General features: G+C 46.9%; 1 protein-coding gene across 1 annotated transcript; it reads left to right on the top strand.

Moving 5' to 3' along the window:
- Positions 1–5,391: 5,391 nt before the first annotated feature.
- LOC125512620 (lysM domain-containing GPI-anchored protein LYP6-like) lies at positions 5,392–8,870 on the top strand. The gene is made up of 5 exons (XM_048677720.1): positions 5,392–6,325; positions 7,154–7,271; positions 7,369–7,530; positions 7,615–7,646; positions 8,293–8,870. The coding sequence occupies exons 1-5, from the start codon at positions 5,545–5,547 to the stop codon at positions 8,580–8,582; spliced, it is 1,383 nt and encodes a 460-aa protein (XP_048533677.1). The 5' UTR covers positions 5,392–5,544; the 3' UTR covers positions 8,583–8,870.
- Positions 8,871–17,460: the final 8,590 nt, after the last annotated feature.

Here is a 17,460-nt window from a genome sequence, read left to right as displayed (position 1 = left end):
GTCCGAACGTCGTAATCGCACTCTATTGGATATGGTGCGATCTATGATGTCTCTTACCGATCTGCCGCTGTCATTTTGGGGCTATGCTTTAGAGACTGCCGCATTCACTTTAAATAGGGCTCCGTCGAAATCCGTTGAGATGACACCGTATGAATTATGGTTTGGGAAGAAACCTAAGCTGTCGTTTCTAAAAGTTTGGGGATGCGATGCTTATGTCAAGAAACTTCAACCTGAAAATCTCGAACCCAAATCGGAAAAATGCGTCTTCATAGGATACCCTAAATAAACTATTGGGTATACCTTCTACCTCAGATCCGAAGGCAAGATCTTTGTTGCCAAGAATGGATCCTTTCTAGAGAAAGAGTTTCTCTCGAAAGAAGTAAGTGGGAGGAAAGTAGAACTTGATGAAGTATTGCCTCTTGAACCAGAGAGTGGCGCAGCTCAGGAAAATGTTCATGAGGTGCCTGCACCGACTAGAGAGGAAGTTAATGATGATGATCATGAAACTTCAGATCAAGTTGCTACTGAACTTCGTAGGTCCACAAGGACACGTTCTGCACCAGAGTGGTACGGCAAAACTATCCTGGAAATCATGTTGTTAGACAATGGTGAACCTTCAAACTATGAAGAAGCGATGGCGGGCCCAGATTCCGACAAATGGCTGGAAGCCATGAAATCCGAGATAGGATCCATGTATGAAAACGAAGTATGGACTTTGACTGACTTGCCCGATGACCAGCGAGCCATAGAAAATAAATGGATCTTTAAGAAGACAGACGCGGATGGTAATGTGACCATCTATAAAGCTCGGCTTGTCGCTAAGGGTTATCGACAAGTTCAAGGGGTTGACTATGATGAGACCTTCTCACCCATAGCGAAGCTGAAGTCCGTCCGAATCATGTTAGCAATCGCCGCATTCTATGATTATGAGATATGGCAAATGACGTCAAAACGACATTCCTTAATGGTTTCCTTAAGGAAGAATTGTATATGATGCAGCCGAAAGGTTTTGTCGATCCTAAGAATGCCGACAAGGTGTGCAAGCTCCAACGCTCGATCTATGGGCTGGTGCAAGCATCTCGGAGTTGGAAAATTCGTTTTGATGAGATGATCAAATCATTTGGGTTTACGCAGACTTATGGAGAAGTCTGCGTTTACAAGAAAGTGAGTGAGAGCTCTGTAGCATTTCTCATATTGTATGTGGATGACATACTATTGATGGGAAATGATATAGAATTCTTGGAAAGCATAAAGGCCTACTTGAACAAGTGTTTTTCAATGAAGGATCTTGGAGAAGCTGCTTACATATTAGGCATCAAGATCTATAGAGATAGATCGAGACGACTCATTGGTCTTTCACAGAGCATGTACCTTGACAAGATATTGAAGAAGTTCAATATGGATCAGTCAAAGAAGGGGTTCTTGCCTGTGTTGCAAGGTACGAGATTGAGCACGTCTCAATGCCCGACCACGGCAGAAAATAGAGAAAAGATGAGTGTCATCCCCTATGCCTCGGCCATAGGGTCTATTATGTATGTCATGTTGTGTACCAGACATGATGTAAACCTTGCCGTAAGTTTGGTAGGAAGGTACCAAAGTAATCCCGGCATGGAACGCTGGACAGCGGTCAAGAATATCCTGAAGTACCTGAAAGGACTAAGGATATGTTTCTCGTTTATGGAGGTGACGAAGAGCTCGTCGTAAAGGGTTGCGTCGATGCTAGCTTCGACACAGATCTGGATGACTCCAAGTCACAAACCAGATACGTGTATATTTTGAATGGTGGGGCGGTCAGCTGGTGCAGTTGCAAGCAAAGCGTCGTGGCGGGATCTACATGTGAAGCGGAGTACATGGCAGCCTCGGAGGCAGCACAAGAAGCAATCTCAGTAAAGGAGTTCATTACCGACCTAGGAGTTATTCCAAATGTGTCGGGCCCGATGACTCTCTTCTGTGACAACACCGGAGCTATTGCCCTTGCCAAGGAGCCCAAGTTTCATAGGAAGATCAGGCATATCAGGCGTCGCTTCAACTCCATTCGTGAAAATGTTCAAAATGGAGACATAGATATTTGTAAAGTGCATACGGACCTGAATGTTGTAGATCCGTTGACTAAACCTCTCCCTCGAGCAAAACATGATCAACACCAGAACTCTATGGGTGTTCGATTCATCACAATGTAACTAGATTATTGACTCTAGTGCAAGTGGGAGACTGTTGGAAATATGCCCTAGAGGCAATAATAAAATGGTTATTATTATATTTCCTTGTTCATGATAATTGTCTATTGTTCATGCTATAATTGTGTTATCCAGAAATTGTAATACATGTGTGAATATATAGACCACAACATGTCCCTAGTAAGCCTCTAGTTGACTAGCTCGTTGATCAATAGATGGTTATGGTTTCCTGACCATGGACATTGGATGTCATTGATAACAGGATCACATCATTAGGAGAATGATGTGATGGACAAGACCCAATCCTAAGCATAGCACAAGATCGTGTAGTTCGTCTGCTAGAGCTTTTCTAAGTGTCAAGTATCATTTCCTTAGACCATGAGATTGTGCAACTCCTGGATACCGTAGGAGTGCTTTGGGTGTACCAAATGTCACAACGTAACTGGGTGGCTATAAAGGTGCACTATAGGTATCTCCGAAAGTGTCTGTTGGGTTGGCATGAATCGAGACTGGGATTTGTCACTCTGTATGACGGAGAGGTATCTCTGGGCCCACTCGGTAATGCATCATCATAATGAGCTCAGTGTGACTAAGTAGTTGGTCACGGGATCATGCATTATGTCACGAGTAAAGTGACTTGCCGGTAACGAGATTGAATGAGGTATTGGGATACCGACGATCGAATCTCGGGCAAGTAACGTACCGATTGACAAAGGGAATTGAATACGGAATTGATTGAATCCTCGACATCGTGGTTCATCCGATGAGATCATCGTGGAATATGTGGGAGCCAACATGGATATCTAGATCCCGTTGTTGGTTATTGGCCGGAGAGTTGTCTCGGTCATGTCTGCATGGTTCCCGAACCCGTAGGGTCTACACACTTAAGGTTCGGTGACGCTAGGGTTATAGAGATATTAGTATGCGGTAACCCGAAAGTTGTTCGGAGTCCCGGATGAGATCCCGGACATCACGAGGAGTTCCGGAATGGTCCGGAGGTAAAGATTTATATATAGGAAGACCAGTTTCGGCCACCGGGAAAGTTTCGGGGTCACCGGTATTGTACCGGGACCACCGGGTGGGGACACCTATCCCGGTGGGCCCCATGGGCTGAAGTGGGAAGGGAACCAGCCCCTGGTGGGCTGGTGCGCCCCCCTTGGGCCTCCCCCCGCGCCTAGGGTTAGAAACCCTAGGGGTGGAGGGCGCCTCCACTTGGCTTGGGGGCCAAGCCACCCCCTTGGCCGCCGCCCCCCATCTAGATGGGATCTAGAGGGGACGGCGCCCCCCTGGCCCCTATATATAGTGGAGGGGAGGGAGGGCAGCCGCACCCAAGTCCCTGGCGCCGCCCTCTCCCTCCATGACACCTCTCCCTCTCGTTGGTGCTTGGAGAAGCCCTGCCGAGACCCCGCTGCTTCCACCACCACGCCGTCGTGCTGCTGGATCTCCATCAACCTCTCCTCTCCCCTTGCTGGATCAAGAAGGAGGAGACGTCTCTCCCAACCGTACGTGTGTTGAACGCGGAGGTGTCGTCCGTTCGGCGCTCGGTCATCGGTGATTTGGATCACGACGAGTATGACTCCATCAACCCCGTTCTCTTGAACGCTTCCGCTCGCGATCTACAAGGGTATGTAGATGCACTCCTCTTCCCCTCGTTGCTAGATGACTCCATAGATTGATCTTGGTGATGCGTAGAAATTTTTTAAATTTCTGCTACGTTCCCCAACAACACTACACTAGTCTACGGTCGGCCACGACGGATCCCTTTGTCTTCCCCATGTCCGGCAGACCGCTCACTGGACTACCGAGAGCCCCTGAGGTATAGTCTTACCTAGTATCTTTCGTATTTCCGGCTGCGTCACTCATCGGAGTGGCAAAGAGGGTGATTCAGCCAAAGGGGAAGGGGCGCCTCCGCTTTAGTGGAGCCCAGGCGGGGGTTGACGATGGTCTATGCTGAAGAACCGAGCAAGTCACCAGGTGTGCAAGCCGGCAACGCGCTGGCGGTGGCCTTCGTGGGATCCAAGCTCTACTTTCCCTCAATGTTGGCGGCGGACGCGGACGTGCTGGCCACCGACTCATTGACCACCGTGCAGCCGACTTCTTTCTCTGCCCACAGACTCGTCGATCACCGCCAGGCTAGCCACCTAGTCCAAGGGAGGAGGGCGTCTCTTCGCCGACCAGCTTCTTCAATGACGCCCGCAAGTTGTTCGGCAGTTTGCCCCAAGGTACAAATGGACTCCGCCGACGAGTTCTTTTTCCACAATTTTCTCAGCGACTTCGATGATTCCTTATTCGAGGATGAGGATATGGCGGCTGCTGTGTTGGTCCATGACCACCTTAATAGGTAGCGACCGTTGTTTCGGGGCTCGATCCTGGGCACACTCCAGCGATGAATTGCAATCGAGAGAGCAACCATTTCCTTCTTTGGAAGGACTACTTTGACACAACCAACCCACTGTTCAAATGTCGCCAATTCCGGCGGCGTTTCCGTATGGCTAGACATGTTTCCAACCGTAATCGAGAAGGGGTGATTGGATACGATAAGTATTTCGAGTGCAAGGAGGGTGCCCTTGGAAAGATTGGCTTCTCATCTTACCGAAGATGCACTGCAGCTATCCGGATGATTGCATACAGAGTGTCCGATGATTTGTTTGAGTATATATGGGTTCATGTTGGTAACCGGTAGATGTATTTTTTTTAAATGTATTTGAGACAATTTAATTTTTATTCAGCTTGTAAACTATGATATATTTGTTTGGGTTGTGGAACTATGCTATTTTTGTTTGCTTGTGAAACTATGCAAAAATTTATGTATATTTGTTAAAAAACGATGTCAAGCCGGTCACACAGGCAAATATGGACCGGCGGTTTGGCTGTCACGAACGGCCAACCCAAACAGACTAAAAACGATCAAGCCCACGGTCTGTCTGAGCGGCGCGTTGGAGTTGCTCTTAGGATGCAACATTTGCGGATTTGGTTGCTTGCCGGCCGGCGAGCCACCGCCATTCTCTCCGCTACCGAGCCGTTACATGGTTACCTCTTCCTTTTCAAAATGAAGAAAAACCGGAGCTCTCGGCAACCTCGCGCAAAGCCGTCGTCTATCACCGACCCATGGGACCAGAGGACCGCCGAGCCCCACCGGCCATGGAGCCAAACGGCAAAGCAACCGAGTGGCGGTCTCTCTGCCACCTTTCCCTCCTCCCATGGTTTTGGCACAGATTCCCAGCGCTGCCAAAAGCAAACAAGCTCCCCTGATCCTCCCGCCATTGCTCACGAGCACCGACGCGCCAGCCCCGCCGCTCCCACTGACAAGCAGCCCACGCCTCCATCGATTTGCTCTGCTTTCCTCGGCTGCGCAGCTTACACATGCATGCTGCCACTACTACGCTTCTCTCTCGCAGAGTCACGAGCCGCACAGTTCACCTCAGTCGTCAGTGAGCTCCACGGCCCGAGGAAGGAAGCAAGCGGCATCTCTCGGGAACGAACGACGATGGGGCTGTCTGCCATCTTCGCCGCGGCCGTGATGGTCGCGATCGTCGTGGTGGCGTCGGAGGCGAAGACGACGATCGAGCCGTGCTCGGGGTCGGACTCCTGCCCGGCGCTGCTGGGCTACACGCTCTACGCCGACATGAAGGTCTCCGAGGTGGCCGCGCTCTTCGCCACCGACCCGGCCGCGCTCCTCGCCGCCAACGCGCTCGACTTCGCCGCCCCGGGCGCCGCGCACCGCATCCTGCCCATGGGCCTCTTCCTCCGCGTGCCCACGCGCTGCGCCTGCGCCGACGGCGTCCGCAAGTCCGTCGCCGTCCGCTACGCCGCGCGCCCCGCCGACACGCTCGCCACCGTCGCCGACGTCGTCTTCGCGGGGCTCGCCTCCGCCGACCAGATCCGCGGCGCCAACGGCCTCGCCGACGCCGACGCCGACGCGCCGCTCGATGCGGGCCAGCGGCTCGTCGTGCCGCTCCCCTGCGTCTGCTTCAACTCCACCGACAGCAACCTCCCCGCCGTGTACCTCTCCTACGTGGTGCAGGTCGGGGACACCGTGCCCGCCGTCGCGGCCGCCTACGAGACCACCGTCACGGACGTCATGAACGTCAACGCCATGGGCAGCCCCGTCGCCGCGCCGGGCGACATCCTCGCCATCCCATTGCCAGGTAAGTACTACGCGTGATCAAACTGCTGCTCTTTTCATGCACATGCCACACACATTTTACACGGATGATTTAGTTGATTCATTTACTAGGAGTGTCAGTGATCTCGGTTTACTAGATGAGATCGTCATGCTGCATTGCTTTGAAATGGAATGTAGTATGAAATGGCCTCAGTTTTCTAACTATGAGAGTCATGTGCCCACCGAAGTTCTGTTAATGATGGCACTGTTGGACACGTACAGTAGAGCAGAGTTTTTATTTATTTGGCACTTTCAGTTAACTATCACTGCTTGGGAAAGGCCGAAATGCATGCATTCAGGTCAGGAGTTAATACTTTTGTATACTATTACTACCTCCGTCTCAAATTACTTGTCTTTGTCTAGATACGGATGCACTCCCTCTGATCCACAAGTAATATGGATCAGAGCGAGTATCCAACACTAAAATGCGTAATTCGGGACGGAGGGAGTATGACATTGTGGTCCATTGCATAAGTTTTCTCAAATGTACATAGCAGGTGATTGATACGGACCTTCGAGCCGCGAATAAGATATTCACTAGCACATTGTTCAGTATATGATGAATTGCTGATCTATCCCCTTTCAATCATGTTTGAGGTTCAAAAGTGTGTATCCATGGGATAACATAAGCAACCTATTACACAGTGTACTCAATTCTTCAAGTTGCATCTCTGTTTTTGTATGCTCTGCTTTTACCGATTACTGATTCTGCGACTCCACAGCTGAACAGACCTTTGTTTGCTCTTTTCTGAACATCAGCATTTGCTTAATCTTTTTTCTGATGATGGTCATCCTTTATCTTTATGTCCAGCATGTGCATCATCATTTCCAAAGACTGCTTCAGACCATGGACTGCTGGTGGCAAATGGAACCTATGCACTTACCGCAGGCAACTGTGTGCAGTGCAGCTGTGGGCCGGGCAATCTAAAGTAAAATTCAGCTTACAACTTGTCAGTTCACAAAGCCATTACTGACGAAATATATTATGGATCATTGCTGTAACCCCTGTCTTTCCTTCTGTGCCAGTTTATATTGCACACCGGCTTCATTGTCAGGATCATGCCCGAGCACGCAGTGCAGTAACAGCAATGTGCTGCTCGGCAACGCGAGCACCCACGCCACAAATGCAGGCTGCAATGTCTCTTCATGCAGCTATGGAGGTTTTGTCAATGGGACTATTACAACACTGTAAGCAATGTGTTTCAGAACGCTTTTCAGTTTATTGCTGTTTTCTGCAATCAAGATTGGTGTATCTTACCTTTTAATTCGCAGGCTGGACACTGGTCTTCAACCGACATGCCCAGGTAACTCGTGTTGCTGTAATCCTCTGTCTTCAGATTCAGACCCAAGGCTGTGACAGCATTCCATTCCTCCATTGTAGACTCTGCACAAACTATGTGATAGACTACGCGCAAACTATAAGCATTAGAAAAAAAGGTTTCAATTCGAAAATGCTTGCATTTTAGAGGAAAAAGCCTGGCAATTTCCGTTCTGAACCCGAACGCTCCATGCAACTGACACTGCCCTTTCAAAGCATCCACTGCAGTGTGCAAACTGTATCCCCAGAATCTATCTGTAGATACGAAAGACTCCACAATTTGTGTGGCAATGTCCAAACTGTATCATTAGTACACACAAAAAGGAGCAAATGTTGCAACTAAATTCACACAACTTCTGTTGCACATTGCATCGCGGTTACATGCAGTTGCACTTCTGAAGTGACCAACATATCTTTTTTCTGGATGAATATAGTAAAGCTTTAACCATGAACAAAGTTTACACAGTTCTAAACAGCACACCTGAAAACTCACGAGATCTTCAAACTGAAACACCGGAAACAACACACTTTGTTCTATGTTCCATGCTCTTAAATTTTACTAGCTCATCCGATCATCACAGCCAGTTTTTATCTTCGCATATCTCCTTTTTCTGACAGTTCATACGGTGCAGGACCGCACCAAGTTCCTCTGCTCACAGACCCACCGACGACGGTGAACCGCGACTACTCGACCTCTCTTGCCCCGCTATCCGCGCCCGTGCCCGCAGAAGCGGGCGGCGTCATGGCGGAGCCCCCGCCGAAGTCGTCGGAGCACGGAGGGTCCTTCACGCTCCCCAAGGTTTCTCCGACGCATGGCCCCGCCGGAAGCGTCTCAAAGGCACCACCGCCTCCGATGAGCAAACCGCAGCGAATCCTATCCGGGTTCATCTTGTGCCTTCTTCTCCAGCACTTCCATGTGTGAATCGCACCACTTCAAGAAATTCTTTTGAGCTGTATTTTCTGTAACTGTAAACAACTGGTAGTAGTAGCAGCGGTAGTAGTAGTAACATCATTTTGCGAGGTAAGTGGACAGTATGATGATGGCCATGTTTTTCGTATGCAGCTCCTTGTTCTTTCGAGGGGCATCATCACGTTCACGTGTGACTTTATCTCATTGAGACGAGATCTCCCAGTTGTTGTTGTGTGTAAGCAGCATCTAGTAGGATATGTTTTGCGGACGACCACCGGATAATGATCATGTTTTTGGCAAGGATACGAGAGAGCTTTATTGTTTGAGTTTTGCTAAGTCTCAGTCAGACTGAAACTTCGTTATGTCTCAATCGATGCTACATTTCTTTGATTTTGCATGGAGATTCGTAAAAAGAAAATTCTTTTTAGTTTTTTTCTTTTTTTCTTATATATCAGTATGTCACTTGATTAAGACTTGGTTAAGTCTCAGTCGACCGAGACCTAGTCACACTCTTTGTTGTTTTGATTGATTAACCAGCACCTAAGAGGAGGTACATGCATGCACTCGGGCCATCAAGAGGCGCAGACACATGAAGATCACATTTGCTTCATCAGAAAAGATAAATTCTCAGTGTATGCACTGATTGCGCCAGTACAAAGCAGTTCTAGAGGAGTCATGCATGTGCTGTTTGCTTTCTTGATCTCTCTCTCTCTCTCTCTCTCTCTCTCTCTCTCTCTCTCTTTTGATTTTCTTATTCTCCTTCTCTTTGACGCTTTGACTTCATCTTTGGGACCAGCCAAATCCCCCACCCCCACTGTCTAGCGGATCGAGCTTCTGACGCTTTAACATGGAGCTTTCAGCTGAGCACATTTTCATCATGGAACCGTAGTACCAAAATGTACACTTGCTCGGTGTTTGGCCTGGAGACGGGCATCGGATTGCACAGAAAAAGCAATGGCATTTCACTTGTGCCGGCCGGCCTGATGATACGGCGGCGAGGTGGTCCTCCTAGCTACCGCTACGCTCCTACTATTCCCGGCGGATTCGTTCGTCGGTTGGGATGTGCAGCGTATCGTGCCGCTTTCCCCGGCTTGATGTGGCCATGCAAATGTGCAGATCACAACGTGACACACCGCCCACCATGGCTGTTGACTCTGGCCAGAACTAGTGAACGCCCCTTCAGAACCGATCGAATTGATCCTGTGACGAAATTTCCTGCTGAGATCGATCGATCGATGAACGGTCGACGCATGCATGCAATGCATGGTGGTTACAGATCGGAATATAAATCAGCGACACGCAAGGTATATCCAACGGTGCAGGGCGGGCTTTCTGCGGAGAGAATAATGCCGCTTACTGCTGTAGGATGTCTCGCCGCTTATGCTAAAGGGCGTGATAAGCACGCTCTGGGTTAGAAGATGGGGGTGATTTGGCTTATCGCCTCAAGATGCCGATGCCGCCTCCACACGAACGTACGTGGTCGCTATCCACATCTGGTAATGGCTGCCATCCATCCCTCACTCCACAAGCTGGTCAACAGTTGTCCACCCCTTTTTTCATCTTTGTATTTTTCTTGCGTAACCCTTTTTTCATCTTTGTATAATATTCCTAACGCTACAAACCTAGGTAAGCAGTACGTGCAATTTTGCTATGAACAAATTCAGACATGCCCACACGAGCTAGTGCCTAGCTAGTGGTGTATTGGTTATGCCAAGTGCGATCAACTCCCCGAGTGAGAAAACAACTCACGATCCCTGTCCCGTCGATGGCCTGTTACGTGCCCAACCCGACTGCACTACACTCCACTCCACTCCGCCACCGTGCTTGTGCGCTTGACCTGACCGGCACCGCACCGCACGTACGTGTCCTCGGGCGACTGGCATCTCCCAAAAGAAAAACCAGAGTTATATTTCCTTCACCCATGCATTTGATGTTACGTTATTGTTTTTCTTCCCAGTGGAGCGTCGCTATCTCCTTGGTCCTTGATACTTTGATAGGGATCGTCCAGTGGCCATTACCTATCTCTTATAGTAGTTTTTTCGAAAGTAATAAAACACCCTGGTTAAAGCGATGAGGCGAGCCGGGGTTAAAAGACTGGAGACAGCGGCGGGACGTTCAGTGAACCAGCTACGCACTCATCCTTTATAAATAAAAGAACAAACAACTCCGCACTCAGTTTGTTTACTTAATCCTGACAGTATTAATTAAGGAGCTCAACTACGAGCGTACGTACACAAACGTACGGACGGAAACGTCCTGCTTTCGTCCCCGCGCGTGCGTCTGCAACTGGGCTGGTCGCATGGCACATACGGCGTCTTGTAGTACCTAGAACAATGCGGCGATCACTTAAACAATACTTCCTTCGTTCGGAATTACTTATCTCAAAAATCGATGTACCTAAAATTAAAATACGTCTAGATATATCCATTTCTGCGACAGTTAATTTCAAACGAAGAGAGTAGTTACGTTGATTAAGAAACACTTAAAACAATTGTTACGGGCACCGGTGACTTTCAAAGAAAAATGATGAACCGGTCGGCTCCTGGTGCCTTGGGTCTCGGGCTACCAAATTAGTTTTTTTAGAGAAGGAGGATGACCCCGGCTTTTGTATCTGGAAGATGTATGCGGCTATTTTATTGATTATTCTCGAGGATGTTATAAAGTAGAACAACAACATACTCGAATCCGTCATCTTGACAACATCTGCCACTATTATTATCCAAATGATGAAGGGCTACCGAATTAGTTAACTCACACTTAATTACTTTTATTACTTGACAATCGGAAGTTTAATTATTTCTGAGCCCGATTGAGGCCTATCACGTCACTTTGTACTGCTTATTTTAGTACCAGATAAATTGCACTTAATTATGCTGTGTTTATAACATCGCCTGACATGTCAAGCAACATAATAATGGTGTTCTCCACGTACTCGTAGTATATAACTGCATAAACAGACCAGGTCCAGTACATAATTTGCTGGACCAGGTTCAATGCTCTTCAGAGATTGCTCGTTTAACATTTCGAAAATCATGCTTTCATTTACGTACGGAGGGGTGAACTGTGCAGATCCGTCCTTGACCAAATCAATCAATATAGATCAATCGGCGCCGCTAAGCAATAACAAGGCCGACTCGATCCGTACGTTCCAGGACTGCGCACGTCTCCCCTCAAATAAAAAAAGATATGGCCAGGACTCAGGGCATGTACAATGGTGCTATCTTAAAAATGCCACGTAGGATAAATAATGAGGTGGAGGAGGGAGAACTCGTAAGAAAAGGCTTGTCTTCTCTTATTTAAGATAAGACAAGAGATGATCCCTTAGCATAATTTGTCTCATCATATTTTAAGAAATTGCTAGTTATTGAAGATAAAGCTAAGATATAACCCATTGTAGACATACTCTTTTGTCATCTCTAAATTACATGTAAGACTTAAGATAAGACTGTCTTATCAACCATTGTACATGCCCCCACTCGACTAACGTCAACATGGTGCGTATTGGCCTGCCCCGATCGATTGATTTTCCTCTTCGTTCATGTGGGCGTACGACGCTTTTCTTTAGTAGGCTGATTTTCCTTTGCTTTGTCTTCCCAAAGCTTGTCTCGTGCCGGGCTGTCTTTTTTTCCGTATCTTTTTTTCTTAGTGTGTTGGGCTGTCTTGTCTCCTACTTGGTTGCTTACTTTTTTTGTATTTTTTCATGAATACGCACTGTGGCGTATCATTCCATTGATAGAAGAGAGAGAGAGAGAGAGAGTACATTGTTGGTAACCCTGATAGCCGTACACTAGGAGGCGGCATTAGGGCGACCGGTGAGCCAGAGAGAGGGGGTTGCTCAGCCCCAGGGTACAGAGATCAGGTTACTGGGATGATCCTATCTAATCCTCGGGCGCCGGCTCTAGCCCAGCGTCGAGCCTTGTCCTTGATCGTGGCAAGGAGTTCGCCATTGGAAGGTTGCATGCCATCAAAGACGTGAAGGAAATATGCCCTAGAGGCAATAATAAAGTTATTATTTATTTCCTTATATCATGATAAATGTTTATTATTCATGCTAGAATTGTATTAACCGGAAACATAATACTTGTGTGAATACATAGACAAACAAAGTGTCACTAGTATGCCTCTACTTGACTAGCTCATTAATCAAAGATGGTTATGTTTCCTAACCATGGACAAAGAGTTGTTATTTGATTAACGGGATCACATCATTAGTTGAATGATCTGATTGACATGACCCATTCCATTAGCTTAGCACCCGATCGTTTAGTATGTTGCTATTGCTTTCTTCATGACTTATACATGTTCCTATGACTATGAGATTATGCAACTCCCGTTTGCCGGAGGAACACTTTGTGTCCTACCAAACGTCACAACGTAACTGGGTGATTATAAAGGAGCTCTACAGGTGTCTCCAAAGGTACATGTTGGGTTGGCGTATTTCGAGATTAGGATTTGTCACTCCGATTGTCGGAGAGGTATCTCTGGGCCCTCTCGGTAATGCACATCACTTAAGCCTTGCAAGCATTGCAACTAATGAGTTAGTTGCGGGATGATGTATTACAGAACGAGTAAAGAGACTTGCCGGTAACGAGATTGAACTAGGTATTGGATACCGACGATCGAATCTCGGGCAAGTAACATACCGATGACAAAGGGAACAACGTATGTTGTTATGCGGTTTGACCGATAAAGATCTTCGTAGAATATGTAGGAGCCAATATGGGCATCCAGGTCCCGCTGTTGGTTATTGACCGGAGACGTGTCTCGGTCATGTCTACATTGTTCTCGAACCCGTAGGGTCCGCACGCTTAAGGTTACGATGACAGTTATATTATGAGTTTATGCATTTTGATGTACCGAAGGTTGTTCGGAGTCCCGGATGTGATCACGGACATGACGAGGAGTCTCGAATGGTCGAGATGTAAAGATTGATATATTGGAAGCCTATGTTTGGATATCGGAAGTGTTCCGGGTGAAATCGGGATTTTACCGGAGTACCGGGAGGTTACCGGAACCCCCCGGGAGCTATATGGGCCTTAGTGGGCTTTAGTGGAAAGGAGAAAGGAGCAGCCCAAGGTGGCTGTGCGCCTCCCCCCTTCCCCTAGTCCTATTAGGACTAGGAGAGGTGGCCGGCCCCCTCTCTCTCTTCCCCCCCTCAAGGAATCCTATTCCAACTAGGATTGGGGGGGGGGAGGAATCCTACTCCCAGAGGGAGTAGGGCTCTCCTGGCGCGCCACCTGTGGCCGGCCAGCCTCCCCCCTCTAGTCCTTTATATACAGAGGCAGGGCACCCCAAAGAACACACAAGTTGATCCACGTGATCTATTCCTTAGCCGTGTGCGGCGCCCCCAGCCACCATAGTCCTTGATATTACTGTAGCGGAGTTTAGGCGAAGCCCTGCTGCTGTAATACATCAAGATCGTCACCACGCCGTCGTGCTGACGGAACTCTTCCCCGACACTTTGCTGGATCGGAGTCCGGGGATCGTCATCGAGCTGAACGTGTGCTCGAACTCGGAGGTGCCGTAGTTTCGGTGCTTGATCGGTTGGATCGTGAAGACGTACGACTACTTACTCTACGTTGCGTCAACGCTTCCGCAGTCGGTCTGCGTGGGTACGTAGACAACACTCTCCCATCTCGTTGCTATGCATCACATGATCTTGCGTGAGCGTAGGAATTTTTTTGAAATTACTACGAAACCCAACAGTGCAGTGGCATCCGAGCCTAGGTTATTTATGTTGATGTTATATGCACGAGTAGAACACAAGTGAGTTGTGGGCGATATAAGTCATACTGCCTACTAGCATGTCATACTTTGGTTCGGCAGCATTGTTGGACGAGACGACCCGGACCAACATTACGCGTACGCTTACGCGAGACCGGTTCCCCCGACGTGCTTTGCACACAGGTGGCTTGCGGGCGACTGTCTCTCCAACTTTAGTTGAACCAAGTATGGCTACGCCCGGTCCTTGCGAAGGTTAAAACGGATTCTATTTGACAAACTATCGTTGTGGTTTTGATGCGTAGGTGAGATTGGTTCTTGCTTAAGCCCGTAGCAGCCACGTAAAACTTGCAACAACAAAGTAGAGGACGTCTAACTTGTTTTTGCAGGGCATGTTGTGATGTGATATGGTCAAGACATGATGCTGAATTTTATTGTATGAGATGATCATGTTTTGTAACCGAGTTATCGGCAACTGGCAGGAGCCTTATGGTTGTCGTTTTATTGTATGCAATGCAATCGCGATGTAATGCTTTACTTTATTACTAAACGGTAGTGATAGTCGTGGAAGCATAAGATTGGCGAGACGACAGCGATGCTACGATGGAGATCAAGGTGTCGCGCCGGTGACGATGGTGATCACGACGGTGCTTCGAAGATGGAGATCACAAGCACAAGATGATGATGGCCATATCATATCACTTATATTGATTGCATGTGATGTTTATCTTTTATGCATCTTATCTTGCTTTGATTGACGGTAGCATTATAAGATGATCTCTCACTAAATTATCAAGAAGTGTTCTCCCTGAGTATGCACCGTTGCCAAAGTTCGTCGTGCCCAGACACCACGTGATGATCGGGTGTGATAAGCTCTACGTCCATCTACAACGGGTGCAAGCCAGTTTTTGCACACGCAGAATACTCAGGTTAAACTTGACGAGCCTAGCATATACAGATATGGCCTCGGAACACGGAGACCGAAAGGTCGAGCGTTAATCATATAGTAGATATGATCAACATAGTGATGTTCACCAATGAAACTACTTCATCTCACGTGATGATCGGACATGGTTTAGTTGATTTGGATCACGTAATCACTTAGAGGATTAGAGGGATGTCTATCTAAGTGGGAGTTCTTAAGTATTATGATTAATTGAACTTAAATTTATCATGAACTTAGTCCTGGTAGTATTTTGCAAATTATGTTGTAGATCAATAGCTCGCGTTGTTGCTTCCCTGTGTTTATTTTGATATGTTCCTAGAGAAAATTGTGTTGAAAGATGTTAGTAGCAATGATGCGGATTGGATCCGTGATCTGAGGTTTATCCTCATTGCTGCACAGAAGAATTATGTCCTTGATGCAACGCTAGGTGACAGACCTATTGCAGGAGCAGATGCAGACGTTATGAACGTTTGGCTAGCTCAATATGATGACTACTTGATAGTTTAGTGCACCATGCTTAATGGCTTAGAATCGGGACTTCAAAGACGTTTTGAACGTCATGGAGCATATGAGATGTTCCAGGAGTTGAAGTTAATATTTCTAGAAAATACCCGAGTTGAGAGATATGAAGTCTCCAACAAGTTCTATAGCTAAAAGATGGAGGAGAATCGCTCAACTAGTGAGCATGTGCCCAGATTGTCTAAGTACTACAATCGTTTGAATCAAGTGGGAGTTAATCTTCCAGATAAGATAGTGATTGACAGAATTCTCTAGTCACCATCACCAAGTTAGTAGAACTTCGTGATGAACTATGATATGCAAGGGATAACTGAAACGATTCCCAAGCTCTTCGTAATGCGGAAATTGACGAAGGTAGAAATCAAGAAAACATCAAGTGTTGATGGTAGACAAGACCACTAGTTTCAAGAAAAGGGCAGAGGGAAGAAAGGGAACTTCAAGAAGAACAGCAAGCAAGTTGCTGCTCAAGTGAAGAAGCCCAAGTCTGGTCCTAAGCCTGAGACTAAGTGCTTCTACTGCAAAAGGACTGGTCACTGGAAGTGGAACTACCCCAAGTGATTGGCGGATAAGAAGGATGGCAAAGTGAACATAAGTATATTTGATATACATGTTATTGGTGTGTACTTTACTAGTGTTTATAGCAACCCCTCAGTATTTGATACTAGTTCAGTTGCTAAGATTAGTAACTCGAAACAGGAGTTGCAGAATAAACAGAGACTAGTTAAGGGTGAAGTGACGATGTGTGTTGGAAGTAGTTCCAAGATTGACATGATCATCATCGCACACTCCCCTATACTTTCGGGATTAGTATTGAACCTAAATAAGTGTTATTTGGTTTTTGCGTTGAGCATGAATATGATTTGATCATGTTTATTGCAATACGGTTATTCATTAAAGTCAGAGAATAATTGTTGTTCTGTTTACATGAATAAAACCTTATATGGTTACACACCCAATGAAAATAGTTCGTTGGATCTCGATCGTAGTGATACACATAATCATAATATTGAAACCAAAAGATGCAAAGTTAATAATGATAGTGCAACTTATTTGTAGCACTGCCGTTTAGGTCATATTGGTGTAAAGCGCATGAAGAAACTCCATGGTGATGGGATTTTGGAATCACTTGATTATGAATCACTTGATGCTTGCGAACCATGCCTCGTGGGCAAGATGACTAAGACTCCGTTCTCCGGAGCGAGCAACTGACTTATTGGAAATAATACATACTGATGTATGCGGTCCGATGAGTGTTAAGGCTCACGGCAAGTATCGTTATTTTCTGAACTTCACAGATGATTTGAGCAGATATGGGTATATCTACTTGATGAAACATAAGTCTGAAACATTTGAAAAGTTCAAAGAATTTCAGAGTGAAGTGGAAAATCATCGTGACAAGAAAATAAAGTTTCTACAATCTGATCGCGGAGACAAATATTTGAGTTACGAGTTTGGTCTTCAATTAAAACAATGTGGAATAGTTTCACAAACTCATGCCACATGGAACACCACAGCATAATGGTGTGTCCGAACGTCATAACCATACTTTATTGGATATAGTGCAATCTATGATGTCTCTTACCGATCTACCACTATCGCTTTGGGGTTATGCATTAGAGACAGCTGCATTCACGTTAAATAGGGCACCATCTAAATCCGTTGAGACGACACCATATGAACTATGGTTTGGCAAGAAACCTAAGC

Source organism: Triticum urartu, chromosome 6 (genome assembly GCF_003073215.2).
Source record: "Triticum urartu cultivar G1812 chromosome 6, Tu2.1, whole genome shotgun sequence".
NCBI classification, from domain to species: domain Eukaryota; kingdom Viridiplantae; phylum Streptophyta; class Magnoliopsida; order Poales; family Poaceae; genus Triticum; species Triticum urartu.
The sequence above is the reverse complement of the archived record's forward strand: the minus strand, read 5'-3'. Positions and strand labels throughout refer to the sequence as shown.